The sequence below is a fragment of the Protopterus annectens genome, chromosome 5.part1 (assembly GCF_019279795.1).
Source record: "Protopterus annectens isolate FY-2018-M chromosome 5.part1, PAN1.0, whole genome shotgun sequence".
Taxonomy (NCBI): domain Eukaryota; kingdom Metazoa; phylum Chordata; order Ceratodontiformes; family Protopteridae; genus Protopterus; species Protopterus annectens.
This window is the reverse complement of record NC_056736.1, coordinates 749,946,075-749,962,170: the sequence shown is the minus strand read 5'-3', so window position 1 is coordinate 749,962,170 and position 16,096 is coordinate 749,946,075. Positions and strand designations below refer to the sequence as shown.

The 16,096-nt window shown below is 44.7% G+C and overlaps 1 protein-coding gene across 5 annotated transcripts in view; it reads left to right on the top strand.

Annotated features, from left to right (window-relative positions):
• The window catches only part of LOC122803638 (NACHT, LRR and PYD domains-containing protein 1b allele 2-like), a 150,864-nt gene extending 135,031 nt beyond the window's left edge, over positions 1-15,833 (top strand). For all 5 annotated transcript variants that reach the window (XM_044073389.1, XM_044073388.1, XM_044073385.1 and 2 more), the window contains one exon: positions 15,223-15,833. In XM_044073389.1, the coding sequence (XP_043929324.1) occupies positions 15,223-15,482 (260 nt within the window). In that variant the 3' untranslated portion in view covers positions 15,483-15,833. The remainder of the gene's footprint in view (positions 1-15,222) is intronic.
• The last annotated feature ends 263 nt before the right edge of the window (positions 15,834-16,096 follow it).

Sequence of the window (16,096 nt, the reverse complement as noted above, 5' to 3'; positions counted from 1 at the left end):
GAGTACCAGGACATTGCTGTCCTCAGTGCAGTATGCTTGTTTCAGTGAGTACCATAGCCTTTCCCTCTTACGTTGGACATTTGTTTGGGTGATGGGGAGTACCAGAACATTGCTGTCCTCAGTGCAGTATGCTTGTTTGAGTGAGCACCGTAGCCTTTCCCTCTTAAGTTGGACATTTGTTTGGGTGATGGGGAGTACCAGGACATTGCTGTCCTCAGTGCAGTATGCTTGTTTCAGTGAGTACCGTAGCCTTTCCCTCTTACGTTGGACATTTGTTTGGGTGATGGGGAGTACCAGAACATTGCTGTCCTCAGTGCAGTATGCTTGTTTGAGTGAGCACCGTAGCCTTTCCCTCTTAAGTCGGACATTTGTTTGGGTGATGGGGAGTACCAGAACATTGCTGTCCTCAGTGCAGTATGCTTGTTTCAGTGAGTACCGTAGCCTTTCCCTCTTAAGTCGGACATTTGTTTGGGTGATGGGGAGTACCAGAACATTGCTGTCCTCAGTGCAGTATGCTTGTCTGAGTGAGTACCGTAGCCTTTCCCTCTTACGTTGGACATTTGTTTGGGTGATGGGGAGTACCAGGACATTGCTGTCCTCAGTGCAGTATGCTTGTTTCAGTGAGTACCGTAGCCTTTCCCTCTTAAGTCGGACATTTGTTTGAGTGATGGGGAGTACCAGGACATTGCTGTCCTCAGTGCAGTATGCTTGTTTCAGTGAGTACCGTAGCCTTTCCCTCTTACGTTGGACATTTGTTTGGGTGATGGGGAGTACCAGAACATTGCTGTCCTCAGTGCAGTATGCTTGTTTGAGTGATACCGTAGACTTTCCCTCTTAAGTCGGACATTTTTTTGGGTGATGGGGTGTACCAGAACATTGCTGTCCTCAGTGCAGTATGCTTGTTTGAGTGATACCGTAGCCTTTCCCTCTTAAGTCGGACATTTGTTTGGGTGATGGGGTGTACCAGAACATTGCTGTCCTCAGTGCAGTATGCTTGTTTGAGTGATACCGTAGCCTTTCCCTCTTAAGTCGGACATTTGTTTGGGTGATGGGGAGTACCAGAACATTGCTGTCCTCAGTGCAGTATGCTTGTCTGAGTGAGTACCGTAGCCTTTCCCTCTTACGTTGGACATTTGCTTGGGTGATGGGGAGTACCAGAACATTGCTGTCCTCAGTGCAGTATGCTTGTTTCAGTGAGTACCGTAGCCTTTCCCTCTTAAGTCGGACATTTGTTTGGGTGATGGGGAGTACCAGGACATTGCTGTCCTCAGTGCAGTATGCTTGTTTGAGTGAGTACCGTAGCCTTTCCCTCTTAAGTTGGACATTTGTTTGGGTGATGGGGAGTACCAGGACATTGCTGTCCTCAGTGCAGTATGCTTGTTTCAGTGAGTACCGTAGCCTTTCCCTCTTACGTTGGACATTTGTTTGGGTGATGGCGAGTACCAGAACATTGCTGTCCTCAATGCAGTATGCTTGTCTGAGTGAGCACCGTAGCCTTTCCCTCATAAGTCGGACATTTGTTTGGGTGATGGGGAGTACCAGAACATTGCTGTCCTCAGTGCAGTATGCTTGTTTCAGTGAGTACCGTAGCCTTTCCCTCTTAAGTCGGACATTTGTTTGGGTGATGGGGAGTACCAGGACATTGCTGTCCTCAGTGCAGTATGCTTGTTTCAGTGAGTACCGTAGCCTTTCCCTCTTAAGTCGGACATTTGTTTGGGTGATGGGGAGTACCAGAACATTGCTGTCCTCAGTGCAGTATGCTTGTTTCAGTGAGTACCGTAGCCTTTCCCTCTTAAGTCGGACATTTGTTTGGGTGATGGGGAGTACCAGGACATTGCTGTCCTCAGTGCAGTATGCTTGTTTCAGTGAGTACCATAGCCTTTCCCTCTTAAGTCGGACATTTGTTTGGGTGATGGGGAGTACCAGGACATTGCTTTCCTCAGTGCAGTATGCTTGTCTGAGTGAGTCCCGTAGCCTTTCCGTCTTAAGTCGGACATTTGTTTGGGTGATGGGGAGTACCAGAACATTGCTGTCCTCAGTGCAGTATGCTTGTTTCATTGAGTACAGTAGCCTTTCCCTCTTAAGTCGGACATTTGTTTGGGTGATGGGGAGTACCAGGACATTCCTGTCTTCAGTGCAGTATGCTTGTCTGAGTGAGTACCGTAGCCTTTCCCTCTTAAGTTGGACATTTGTTTGGGTGATGGGGAGTACCAGAACATTGCTGTTTTCAGTGCAGTATGCTTGTTTGAGTGAGCACCGTAGCCTTTCCCTCTTAAGTTGGACATTTGTTTGGGTGATGGGGAGTACCAGAACATTGCTGTCCTCAGTGCAGTATGCTTGTTTGAGTGAGCACCGTAGCCTTTCCCTCTTACGTCGGACATTTGTTTGGGTGATGGGGAGTACCAGGACATTGCTGTCCTCAGTGCAGTATGCTTGTCTGAGTGAGTACCGTAGCCTTTCCCTCTTACGTTGGACATTTGTTTGGGTGATGGGGAGTACCAGAACATTGCTGTCCTCAGTTCAGTATGCTTGTTTGAGTGAGCATCGTAGCCTTTCCCTCTTAAGTTGGACATTTGTTTGGGTGATGGGGAGTATCAGAACATTGCTGTCCTCAGTGCAGTATGCTTGTTTGAGTGAGTCCTGTAGCCTTTCCCTCTTAGGTTGGACATTTGTTTGGGTGATGGGGAGTACCAGAAGATTGCTGTCCTCAGTGCAGTATGCTTGTCAGAGTGAGTACCATAGCCTTTCCCTCTTAAGTCGGACATTTGTTTGGGTGATGGGGAGTACCAGAACATTGCTGTCCTCAGTGCAGTATGCTTGTTTCAGTGAGTACCGTAGCCTTTCCCTCTTAAGTCGGACATTTGTTTGGGTGATGGGGAGTACCAGAACATTGCTGTCCTCAGTGCAGTATGCTTGTTTCAGTGAGTACCGTAGCCTTTCCCTCTTAAGTCGGACATTTGTTTGGGTGATGGGGAGTACCAGGACATTGCTGTCCTCAGTGCAGTATGCTTGTTTCAGTGAGTACCATAGCCTTTCCCTCTTAAGTCGGACATTTGTTTGGGTGATGGGGAGTACCAGGACATTGCTTTCCTCAGTGCAGTATGCTTGTCTGAGTGAGTCCCGTAGCCTTTCCGTCTTAAGTCGGACATTTGTTTGGGTGATGGGGAGTACCAGAACATTGCTGTCCTCAGTGCAGTATGCTTGTTTCAGTGAGTACAGTAGCCTTTCCCTCTTAAGTCGGACATTTGTTTGGGTGATGGGGAGTACCAGGACATTCCTGTCTTCAGTGCAGTATGCTTGTCTGAGTGAGTACCGTAGCCTTTCCCTCTTAAGTTGGACATTTGTTTGGGTGATGGGGAGTACCAGAACATTGCTGTTTTTAGTGCAGTATGCTTGTTTGAGTGAGCACCGTAGCCTTTCCCTCTTAAGTTGGACATTTGTTTGGGTGATGGGGGAGTACCAGAACATTGCTGTCCTCAGTGCAGTATGCTTGTTTGAGTGAGCACCGTAGCCTTTCCCTCTTAAGTTGGACATTTGTTTGGGTGATGGGGGAGTACCAGAACATTGCTGTCCTCAGTGCAGTATGCTTGTTTGAGTGAGCACCGTAGCCTTTCCCTCTTAAGTTGGACATTTCTTTGGGTGATGGGGAGTACCAGAACATTGCTGTCCTCAGTGCAGTATGCTTGTTTGAGTGAGCACCGTAGCCTTTCCCTCTTAAGTTGGACATTTCTTTGGGTGATGGGGAGTACCAGAACATTGCTGTCCTCAGTGCAGTATGCTTGTCTGAGTGAGTACCGTAGCCTTTCCCTCTTAAGTTGGACATTTGTTTGGGTGATGGGGAGTACCAGAACATTCCTGTCTTCAGTGCTGGACATTTGTTTGGGTGATAGGGCGTACCAGGACATTGCTGTCCTCAGTGCAGTATGCTTGTCTGAGTGAGTACCGTAGCCTTTCCCTCTTAAGTCGGACATTTGTTTGGGTGATGGGGAGTACCAGAACATTCCTGTCTTCAGTGCTGGACATTTGTTTGGGTGATAGGGCGTACCAGAACATTGCTGTCCTCAGTGCAGTATGCTTGTATGAGTGAGCACCGTAGCCTTTCCCTCTTAAGTCGGACATTTGTTTGGGTGATGGGGAGTACCAGAACATTGCTGTCCTCAGTGCAGTATGCTTGTTTGAGAGAGTACCGTAGCCTTTCCCTCTTAAGTCGGACATTTGTTTGGGTGATGGGGAGTACCACAACATTCCTGTCTTCAGTGCTGGACATTTGTTTGGGTGATAGGGAGTACCAGGACATTGCTGTCCTCAGTGCAGTATGCTTGTTTGAGTGAGTCCCGTAGCCTTTCCCTCATAAGTCGGACATTTGTTTGGGTGATGGGGAGTACCAGAACATTGCTGTCCTCAGTGCAGTATGCTTGTCTGAGTGAGTACTGTAGCCTTTCCCTCTTACGTTGGACATTTGGTTGGGTGATGGGGAGTACCAGAACATTGCTGTCCTCAGTGCAGTATGCTTGTTTGAGTGAGCACCGTAGCCTTTCCCTCTTAAGTTGGACATTTGTTTGGGTGATGGGGAGTATCAGAACATTGCTGTCCTCAGTGCAGTATGCTTGTTTGAGTGAGTCCCGTAGCCTTTCCCTCTTAAGTTGGACATTTGTTTGGGTGATGGGGAGTACCAGAACATTGCTGTCCTCAGTGCAGTATGCTTGTCTGAGTGAGTACCATAGCCTTTCCCTCTTAAGTCGGACATTTGTTTGGGTGATGGGGAGTACCAGAACATTGCTGTCCTCAGTGCAGTATGCTTGTTTCAGTGAGTACCTTAGCCTTTCTCTCTTAAGTCGGACATTTGTTTGGGTGATGGGGAGTACCAGGACATTCCTGTCTTCAGTGCAGTATGCTTGTCTGAGTGAGTACCGTAGCCTTTCCCTCTTAAGTTGGACATTTGTTTGGGTGATGGGGAGTACCAGAACATTGCTGTTTTCAGTGCAGTATGCTTGTTTGAGTGAGCACCGTAGCCTTTCCCTCTTAAGTTGGACATTTGTTTGGGTGATGGGGAGTACCAGAACATTGCTGTCCTCAGTGCAGTATGCTTGTTTGAGTGAGCACCATAGCCTTTCCCTCTTACGTCGGACATTTGTTTGGGTGATGGGGAGTACCAGAACATTGCTGTCCTCAGTGCAGTATGCTTGTTTGAGTGAGCACCGTAGCCTTTCCCTCTTAAGTTGGACATTTGTTTGGGTGATGGGCAGTACCAGAACATTGCTGTCCTCAGTGCAGTATGCTTGTCTGAGTGAGTACCGTAGCCTTTCCCTCTTAAGTTGGACATTTGTTTGGGTGATGGGGAGTACCAGAACATTGCTGTCCTCAGTGCAGTATGCTTGTCTGAGTGAGTACCATAGCCTTTCCCTCTTAAGTCGGACATTTGTTTGGGTGATGGGGAGTACCAGAACATTCCTGTCTTCAGTGCTGGACATTTGTTTGGGTGATAGGGTGTACCAGAACATTGCTGTCCTCAGTGCAGTATGCTTGTTTGAGTGAGCACCGTAGCCTTTCCCTCATAAGTCGGACATTTGTTTGGGTGATGGGGAGTACCAGAACATTCCTGTCTTCAGTGCTGGACATTTGTTTGGGTGATAGGGCATACCAGAACATTGCTGTCCTCAGTGCAGTATGCTTGTTTGAGTGAGCACCGTAGCCTTTCCCTCATAAGTCGGACATTTGTTTGGGTGATGGGGAGTACCAGAACATTCCTGTCTTCAGTGCTGGACATTTGTTTGAGTGATAGGGCGTACCAGGACATTGCTGTCCTCAGTGCAGTATGCTTGTCTGAGTGAGTACCATAGCCTTTCCCTCTTAAGTCGGACATTTGTTTGGGTGATGGGGAGTACCAGAACATTCCTGTCTTCAGTGCTGGACATTTGTTTGGGTGATAGGGCGTACCAGAACATTGCTGTCCTCAGTGCAGTATGCTTGTTTGAGTGAGCACCATAGCCTTTCCCTCATAAGTCGGACATTTGTTTGGGTGATGGGGAGTACCAGAACATTGCTGTCCTCAGTGCACTATGCTTGTTTCAGTGAGTACCGTAGCCTTTCCCTCTTAATTTGGACATTTGTTTGGGTGATGGGGAGTACCAGAACATTGCTGTCCTCAGTGCAGTATGCTTGTCTGAGTGAGTACCATAGCCTTTCCCACTTAAGTCGGACATTTGTTTGGGTGATGGGGAGTACCAGAACATTGCTGTCTTCAGTGCTGGACATTTGTTTGGGTGATGGGGAGTACCAGAACATTGCTGTCCTCAGTGCAGTATGCTTGTCTGAGTGAGTACCGTAGCCTTTCCCTCTTAAGTCGGACATTTGTTTGTGTGATGGGGAGTACCAGGACATTGCTGTCCTCAGTGCAGTATGCTTGTCTGAGTGAGCACCGTAGCCTTTCCCTCTTAAGTCGGACATTTGTTTGGGTGATGGGGAGTACCAGGACATTGCTGTCCTCAGTGCAGTATGCTTGTTTGAGTGAGTACTGTAGCCTTTCCCTCTTAAGTTGGACATTTGTTTGGGTGATGGGGAGTACCAGAACATTCCTGTCTTCAGTGCTGGACATTTGTTTGGGTGATAGGGAGTACCAGGACATTGCTGTCCTCAGTGCAGTATGCTTGTTTGAGTGAGTCCCGTAGCCTTTCCCTCATAAGTCGGACATTTGTTTGGGTGATGGGGAGTTCCAGAACATTGCTGTCCTCAGTGCAGTATGCTTGTCTGAGGGAGTACCGTAGCCTTTCCCTCTTATGTTGGACATTTGTTTTGGTGATGGGGAGTACCAGAACATTGCTGTCCTCAGTGCACTATGCTTGTTTCAGTGAGTACCGTAGCCTTTCCCTCTTAAGTTGGACATTTGTTTGGGTGATGGGGAGTACCAGAACATTGCTGTTTTCAGTGCAGTATGCTTGTTTGAGTGAGCACCGTAGCCTTTCCCTCTTAAGTTGGACATTTGTTTGGGTGATGGGGAGTACCAGAACATTGCTGTTTTCAGTGCAGTATGCTTGTTTGAGTGAGCACCGTAGCCTTTCCCTCTTAAGTTGGACATTTGTTTGGGTGATGGGGAGTACCAGAACATTGCTGTCCTCAGTGCAGTATGCTTGTCTGAGTGAGTACCATAGCCTTTCCTCTTAAGTCGGACATTTGTTTGGGTGATGGGGAGTACCAGAACATTGCTGTCTTCAGTGCTGGACATTTGTTTGGGTGATGGGGAGTACCAGAACATTGCTGTCCTCAGTGCAGTATGCTTGTCTGAGTGAGTACCGTAGCCTTTCCCTCTTAAGTCGGACATTTGTTTGTGTGATGGGGAGTACCAGGACATTGCTGTCCTCAGTGCAGTATGCTTGTCTGAGTGAGCACCGTAGCCTTTCCCTCTTAAGTCGGACATTTGTTTGGGTGATGGGGAGTACCAGGACATTGCTGTCCTCAGTGCAGTATGCTTGTTTGAGTGAGTACTGTAGCCTTTCCCTCTTAAGTTGGACATTTGTTTGGGTGATGGGGAGTACCAGAACATTCCTGTCTTCAGTGCTGGACATTTGTTTGGGTGATAGGGAGTACCAGGACATTGCTGTCCTCAGTGCAGTATGCTTGTTTGAGTGAGTCCCGTAGCCTTTCCCTCATAAGTCGGACATTTGTTTGGGTGATGGGGAGTTCCAGAACATTGCTGTCCTCAGTGCAGTATGCTTGTCTGAGGGAGTACCGTAGCCTTTCCCTCTTATGTTGGACATTTCTTTTGGTGATGGGGAGTACCAGAACATTGCTGTCCTCAGTGCACTATGCTTGTTTCAGTGAGTACCGTAGCCTTTCCCTCTTAAGTTGGACATTTGTTTGGGTGATGGGGAGTACCAGAACATTGCTGTTTTCAGTGCAGTATGCTTGTTTGAGTGAGCACCGTAGCCTTTCCCTCTTAAGTTGGACATTTGTTTGGGTGATGGGGAGTACCAGAACATTGCTGTTTTCAGTGCAGTATGCTTGTTTGAGTGAGCACCGTAGCCTTTCCCTCTTAAGTTGGACATTTGTTTGGGTGATGGGGAGTACCAGAACATTGCTGTCCTCAGTGCAGTATGCTTGTCTGAGTGAGTACCATAGCCTTTCCCTCTTAAGTCGGACATTTGTTTGGGTGATGGGGAGTACCAGAACATTGCTGTCTTCAGTGCTGGACATTTGTTTGGGTGATGGGGAGTACCAGAACATTGCTGTCCTCAGTGCAGTATGCTTGTCTGAGTGAGTACCGTAGCCTTTCCCTCTTAAGTCGGACATTTGTTTGTGTGATGGGGAGTACCAGGACATTGCTGTCCTCAGTGCAGTATGCTTGTCTGAGTGAGCACCGTAGCCTTTCCCTCTTAAGTCGGACATTTGTTTGGGTGATGGGGAGTACCAGGACATTGCTGTCCTCAGTGCAGTATGCTTGTTTGAGTGAGTACTGTAGCCTTTCCCTCTTAAGTTGGACATTTGTTTGGGTGATGGGGAGTACCAGTACATTGCTGTCTTCAGTGCTGGACATTTGTTTGGGTGATGGGGAGTACCAGGACATTGCTGTCCTCAGTGCAGTATGCTCCTCTGAGTGAGTACCGTAGCCTTTCCCTCTTACGTTGGACATTTGTTTGGGTGATGGGGAGTACCAGAACATTGCTGTCCTCAGTGCAGTATGCTTGTTTCAGTGAGTACCGTAGCCTTTCCCTCTTAAGTTGGACATTTGTTTGGGTGATGGGGAGTACCAGAACATTGCTGTCCTCAGTGCAGTATGCTTGTTTGAGTGAGTCCCGTAGCCTTTCCCTTTTAAGTCGGACATTTGTTTGGGTGATGGGGAGTACCAGGACATTGCTGTCCTCAGTGCATTATGCTTGTTTGAGTGAGTCCCGTAGCCTTTCCCTCTTAAGTTGGACATTTGTTTGGGTGATGGGGAGTACCAGAACATTGCTGTCCTCAGTGCAGTATGCTTGTTTGAGTGAGCACCGTAGCCTTTCCCTCTTAAGTCGGACATTTGTTTGGGTGATGGGGAGTACCAGGACATTGCTGTCCTCAGTGCAGTATGCTTGTTTGAGTGAGCACCGTAGCCTTTCCCTCTTAAGTCGGACATTTGTTTGGGTGATGGGGAGTACCAGGACATTGCTGTCCTCAGTGCAGTATGCTTGTTTGAGTGAGTCCCGTAGCCTTTCCCTCTTAAGTTGGACATTTGTTTGGGTGATGGGGGGTACCAGAACATTGCTTTCCTCAGTGCAGTATGCTTGTTTGAGTGAGTCCCGTAGCCTTTCCCTCTTAAGTGGGACATTTGTTTGGGTGATGGGGAGTACCAGAACATTGCTGTCCTCGGTGCAGTATGCTTGTTTGAGTGAGCACCGTAGCCTTTCCCTCTTAAGTTGGACATTTGTTTGGGTGATGGGGAGTACCAGGACATTGCTGTCCTCAGTGCAGTATGCTTGTCTGAGTGAGTACCGTAGCCTTTCCCTCTTAAGTCGGACATTTGTTTGGGTGATGGGGAGTACCAGAACATTGCTGTCCTCAGTGCAGTATGCTTGTTTGAGTGAGCACCGTAGCCTTTCCCTCTTACGTCGGACATTTGTTTGGGTGATGGGGAGTACCAGAACATTGCTGTCCTCAGTGCAGTATGCTTGTTTCAGTGAGTACCGTAGCCTTTCCCTCTTAAGTCGGACATTTGTTTGGGTGATGGGGAGTACCAGAACATTGCTGTCCTCAGTGCTGGACATTTGTTTGGGTGATGGGGAGTACCAGAACATTGCTGTCCTCAGTGCTGGACATTTGTTTGGGTGATGGGGAGTACCAGGACATTTCTGTCCTCACTGCAGTATGCTTGTCTGAGTGAGTACCGTAGCCTTTCCCTCTTAAGTTGGACATTTGTTTGGGTGATGGGGAGTACCAGAACATTGCTGTCGTCAGTGCAGTATGCTTGTCTGAGTGAGTCCCGTAGCCTTTGCCTCTTAAGTCGGACATTTGTTTGGGTGATGGGGAGTACCAGGACATTGCTGTCCTCAGTGCAGTATGCTTGTCTGAGTGAGTACTGTAGCCTTTCCCTCTTAAGTTGGACATTTGTTTGGGTGATGGGGAGTACCAGATCATTGCTGTCCTCAGTGCAGTATGCTTGTCTGAGTGAGCACCGTAGCCTTTCCCTCTTAAGTCGGACATTTGTTTGGGTGATGGGGAGTACCAGAACATTGCTGTCCTCAGTGCAGTATGCTTGTTTGAGTGAGTCCCGTAGCCTTTCCCTCTTAAGTTGGACATTTGTTTGGATGAAGTGCATTCCTCATTTTTTGAGCTACAGTGAATAAGAGTTGTGCTACTAGGGGTTAACTTGACCTTTGTTTACCTGCTTTAGTGACTTACACCCTGGAGGATTTTGTCATGAGATGATCGAAGTTGTAATGAACATGATTTGCAATGCAACATCATTCCACAAGCTTGTGACAGTTTTGTTTAACTAGCTCTATATCTGCTGTTGAACACTTATGTGTTCTCACAGGTTTAAGTGTAAAATTATCTCTTTTAAGAATTATCTGCAAATGTAGTGTGGTTGCAGTTTCCCATTGGTGTCAGTAGTTTAATATCTAATATTATCTTTACTACATTAATGAATAATGAATCCAAAATATTATTCCTACATGGGAAACTCACTGTCTTGGTTTTCTTGTAAACCTATTGATTCAAAACCCAAATGAATACACTCCAGTTGTTACATGTGTTGTTATAAACACATTCAGCAATATTTGTTTCATAATGGGCTCATTCTGTGTTGCCCCATCAGTTTGCACAAGTTTAGTTAGATGACTAGTCTGTATGACTGCCAAGCCTAACTAACCCTTTTTAAAGTCAAAGTAAACTTTATTCATATTTAGAACTACACATATGTAGCCTAAATGAAATTTTGTGTATCAGCTCAATTCTTGAAATTACAAATGAAAGAACCATAACTAACAAATACAATGCTACTACCAATACAATCAAGAAACAGCAGAGACATTTACCAACACTCATATATGAAAAGACTACCCTCCGCTGACTTAAATTAACTACCCTATTTAAACTAATACAAAACACACTATAGATTGAAATGCCTAAGTTATTTGTCTAATATTGCACTTGAGTGAGTTAAATAATACCGACTATGGATATAATAAATAAATATTGCACTTACTTGGAATATATATAAGTATATATTGCACAAATAAATAAAAATGACTTATGTGCCCAGACCCCTGTGACTAGTGCCCGAGTTGAGAGGTCTAATCACTGTAGGGTACAAACTGTTACTGAATCTTGTAGTCCTGCAGCGGATGCTGCGATTTCTCCTGCCTGATGCCAGATGCTTAAACAGTCCATGAGCAGGATGCATGTTGTCCTGTGTTATTTTGGTGGCTTTTGGATGCTTCTTGTAGAATAAAGATGTATTGATGGAAGACTGGAACCTGTTGCCTTCTCTGCATCCCTCACCACTCTTTGTAGCACCTTCATTTCTGTCACTGTGCAGCTTCCAAACCACACGGTGAAGTTGCAGGTGAGGATGCTCTATACACTGTGAAGCTGCAGGTGAGGATGCTCTATACACTGTGAAGTTGCAGGTGAGGATGCTCTATACACGGTGAAGTTGCAGGTGAGGATGCTCTATACACTGTGAAGTTGCAGGTGAGGATGCTCTATACACTGTGAAGCTGCAGGTGAGGATGCTCTATACACTGTGAAGTTGCAGGTGAGGATGCTCTATACACGGTGAAGTTGCAGGTGAGGATGCTCTATACACTGTGAAGTTGCAGGTGAGGATGCTCTATACACTGTGAAGCTGCAGGTGAGGATGCTCTATACACTGTGAAGTTGCAGGTGAGGATGCTCTATACACTGTGAAGCTGCAGGTGAGGATGCTCTCTACACTGTGAAGCTGCAGGTGAGGATGCTCTCTATTGCACCTCTATAGAAGGTGGGGAGAATATGAGGAGGAAGCTCAGCTTTTTTAAATCTTCTCAGTCACCCCAGTGGAGCTCAGGACATTTGCACAGTGACTTCCAATGTGCAGAGTCTAAGCCTTTTGACTGAGTCTGGTTATGTCCTCACATTTAAAACAAATGTTCATTCATATCTCTGGAACCATAGGGATTATGAAAGAAATATAAATGACAAAACCTTCAGCACAAACTGTTTTTGTAGTGGTAGTATTCTTTAGGTTCTAGGTTTTAAACAGAATTTTATAAGTCACAGTAAACACAACAACTATTACAGTTGTAATATTTTGTTAACTTACAATATCTCAGCAGTCACTCAAGTGACACATACTGTCAGCAGCATTTTATTCATCTAGCTGAAAGATTTCATTCGAGGCTAAGGAGTTCTGTCTGTGTCACTTGGGTGTTGAGATATTTAGAAAAACATGACAATTATATCTATATAAAATAACATCATAAAAACAACAGTCAATATCTAACTGCACAGAGACAGAGGTCGGATATTAATGCAGTTGAGTTTTTCACTGTGTAAGCTTTAAGATAAAATCTTTTAAAACCTTGTGCATAGCATGGTTTTGGAATTATTGATACAAATGTGAACAAACAATATTTAATGCCTAGAGGTGTCACTAGGAGTTAACTGCAGACGCACCTGGAGGCATCACTCGGATGTAATGTGTTAAAAAGTGGAGGCATTAGTGCACTTTCATGACCAGTTGACTGGTGTTTCCCAACCAAAAGAGACCCTTTGATATGTGTACACCCAGGAATTTCATACTCTTAACCCTCTGCACACATTCACCATTGATCCTGAGCACTGGGTGGTTTGTTTTCATTTTCCCTGAAGTCAGTGATAATCTCTTTGTTCTTGCTTACATTCAGGTCATTCAAGGTTGTTCCCCTCACACCAACTGATCAGAGATGCCACTTCCTCTCTGTATGTCCATTCATCCTCCTTTGTGATGAACCCCACAATTGTCATCAGCAAACTTGATGATATGGTTGGACTTGTGCTTAGCACAGTAGTCCTGGGTCAGGATGGTGAATAACAGAGGGCTGAGAACACATTGCTGTGGAACCCTAGTGTTAATCGTGATGCACTTTGATGTGTTCTTACTGGAACAAACCCTCTGTGGTCTCTCAATCTGGAAGTCCAGGATCCAGTTACAGAGATGTTTACTGATTCCTAAATGTGACAGTTTTTTTATCAGCTGCATTGGTACCACAGCATTAAATGCAGAGCTGAAGTATATGAACAGCATCCTCACATAGTTGTCTTTGCCCTCTTAATGCTCAAGGGAGATGTGTGTTGCTACTGATATGGCATCAGCCATGGATTGGTTAGCTCTGTACAGAAACTGTAGAGGGTCAAAATCAGGAGGTAGGCATGATAAAAGATGCTTTTTGATCAGCCGCTCAAAACATTTCATAACAGTGGATGTCAGAGCAACTGGTCTGTAATCACTGGGGCTGGATGGAGTGTTTTTTTTAGGTAGTGGGATGACGTTAGCCTCCTTGTAGTATGAGAGTACTTATGCCATGGCAAGAGAGGTGCTAAATATTTCCTAGAGCACTGTGCATAGTTGATCAGCACAGCTTTTTAACACATTGCCCGTATGTTGTCTGGGCCAGCAGCCTTCCTGTGGTTCACTCTCCTTAGCTCTCTTCTTACCCCCTCTGTGCTGAGGCTGAGTATTGCATCCTTCTCATCAGTGGGTAGTTTTAGTGCTACCCTGTTGTTTCCTTCCTCAAATCTACCAAAGAAGATGTTCAAACTGTCCAGGAATTTGATGCTGTTGTCACACTGTGCTGACCTGATTTTGTAGTCAGTGATCTCCTGTATGCCTTGCCATAGTCTCCTTGCATCCTTCATGTTTTCAAAGTGGCTCTGTACCTTTCTGCCACACTCTCTCTTAGCCTCCTTTATACCCCTCCTCAGATTACCTCTTGCTACACTTAGGGCTGCTTTGTCCTTAGCACTGTAAGCTGCGTGTCTCTCCTTCAGAAGCTCATATACCTTAGGGGTGAGCCATGGCTTCTGGCTGCCTCTGTTAGTGATACTCTTGGTATTTGTTACCCCATCAACACAGTTTGAAAGATAAGCCATCACTACCTCAGTGTATTCATCAATGTTCAGATGCTGATTCACTGTGGCTGCCTCCTTGAACATATCCCATTTGCTTCTTTCAATGCAGTCTTGGAGGGGCTCCATAACCCAGTTGGGCCATACTCTGATTTGCTTCTTCATGGTTTTCTTTCTTTTAAGTTATTTCACATGATTAGTCGTGGAACCATAATACATAAGAAACTCTTCTTATGACTGTCAGACTGTCAATTGTGTCTGTATGAGCTGATAGTGTATATGACATGTTGGTACATGTCAGAGTTGTAGTACTGATGGTGAGATTTAATGGTATATGTAAAGGTCCTAGTCATGGTAACAAAAGGTTCAAAGTCAAGCCCACCTACCCAGTGTACAGACAAATGCAAACAGTATGCTGAGTCATGCCACATTAGGTGGTGGGGAAGGAACTCCTTCTGAGCTCCTCAAAAGGTTAAAGTCACAAAGGGTGACGGGGTGATCACTATGCACAGTGAACAAGAACAGGGGTATTTTAAAAAAGCACCTCTTCTGATAATCACACATATACTGAAATGGGCAAAATGTTATCCTTGCTACATTGTAAAACTTATTTTATTATTTATTTATTTTATCTATACATGTCTTAGCCAGGTAAGTGCACTAGTCAACAGAACCTTTTCAGGCATGACCCAGGCCAGCTGACAGAGAAAAATTACCTTATTGTATAATGAAAGTAATAAACCAAGTAGTAAAATAACCAAGAAAACACAATTTACATTGTTAGTGGAAAATGACTGCAGTAAGGCAGACTATACATGTGTTAAAGTAACATATAAGCAAGATGATGCACCATATCTGCAAAAAATGGATCAAGGAGGGATGAAATATTTTTAAGAGGTACATTATTAGCGTAGCTGACTGGGATGATATAAAGAATGCATTTGAAATGTATAGCTAATATATGAACCTATATGTTAGAACCTGTTATAGTTAGTGTGTACGGGTGCATCACACAAACCTCTGTAGTCAGCTGTCATGAACTTTTGTTTTTGATGTGATATCTCATTTGCATAAGAGAGAGAAAGCCAATAAGTTGTTGGAATGATATTCCTTTCTATTTCTCATGATGTACTGTCTGTAATGATTTTTTTTTATTTTTTACAGAAAAGCATTTTATGGATAAGTATAAATCTGAAATAATCCAGCGTCTCACAAATCCAGAACCTATTTTGGACCATCTCCTTTCAAAACTGTACATCACTGATGAAGAGTACGACCGCATCCGCTCCCGTGATGAATACCAAGAAAAAAACAGAGAGCTGTACAAGGTGTGTCGGAGCTGGAGCAGTAAAGGGAAAGATGAATTCTACATGATACTGAGAAAAAAAAATCCTCATTTTGTCAGATCTCTGGAAGAAGAATAAACTGGAAGTTACATAAACACTGGACAGTTCAATGCATCAACTACAAATGTGCAAAGTGGGTCAACACTTTGTAACACTGGGGTCCTACAGAGAACCAAACTGGATGCTTATAGACTGCTATTGAACAACTTTGTACAACTAATAAAGTTTGTATTCTTTGGTCATTTGTACAGACTCTCTAAAAAAGCATTTTAATAAAGTAACTCATAGATTTACCTTGATGATATTTTAAGGTTTTTTTTAAGAACGCTGTGCTCTTACTGTTGACTGTTTTAGTTAGGTTTGCCAGCTGTTTATAAAGGACTGCCTCTCTAAAATGTTTTTAAATTTTCCCATTGAATTTAAGCTAAATATACCAGAACACTTAACTGTAACACATTCTTGGATAGTGATGTCAGCTTTCAAAATAGGACATCAGCTGTATCTTGGATCTTAACAAAACATTTAACCCCATATGTACAGGGAATAAATCTCATTTTTACTTATCTTTGTCTGTTTTTAAATCTGTGAAAAACAAAAGAAAAGCACTTTGCCACCCCATGGACTCTTGTGAGTAACTACTTTCTTAATACATTATTTATACTGATGACATAATCACCCCAGTAATTTAGCTT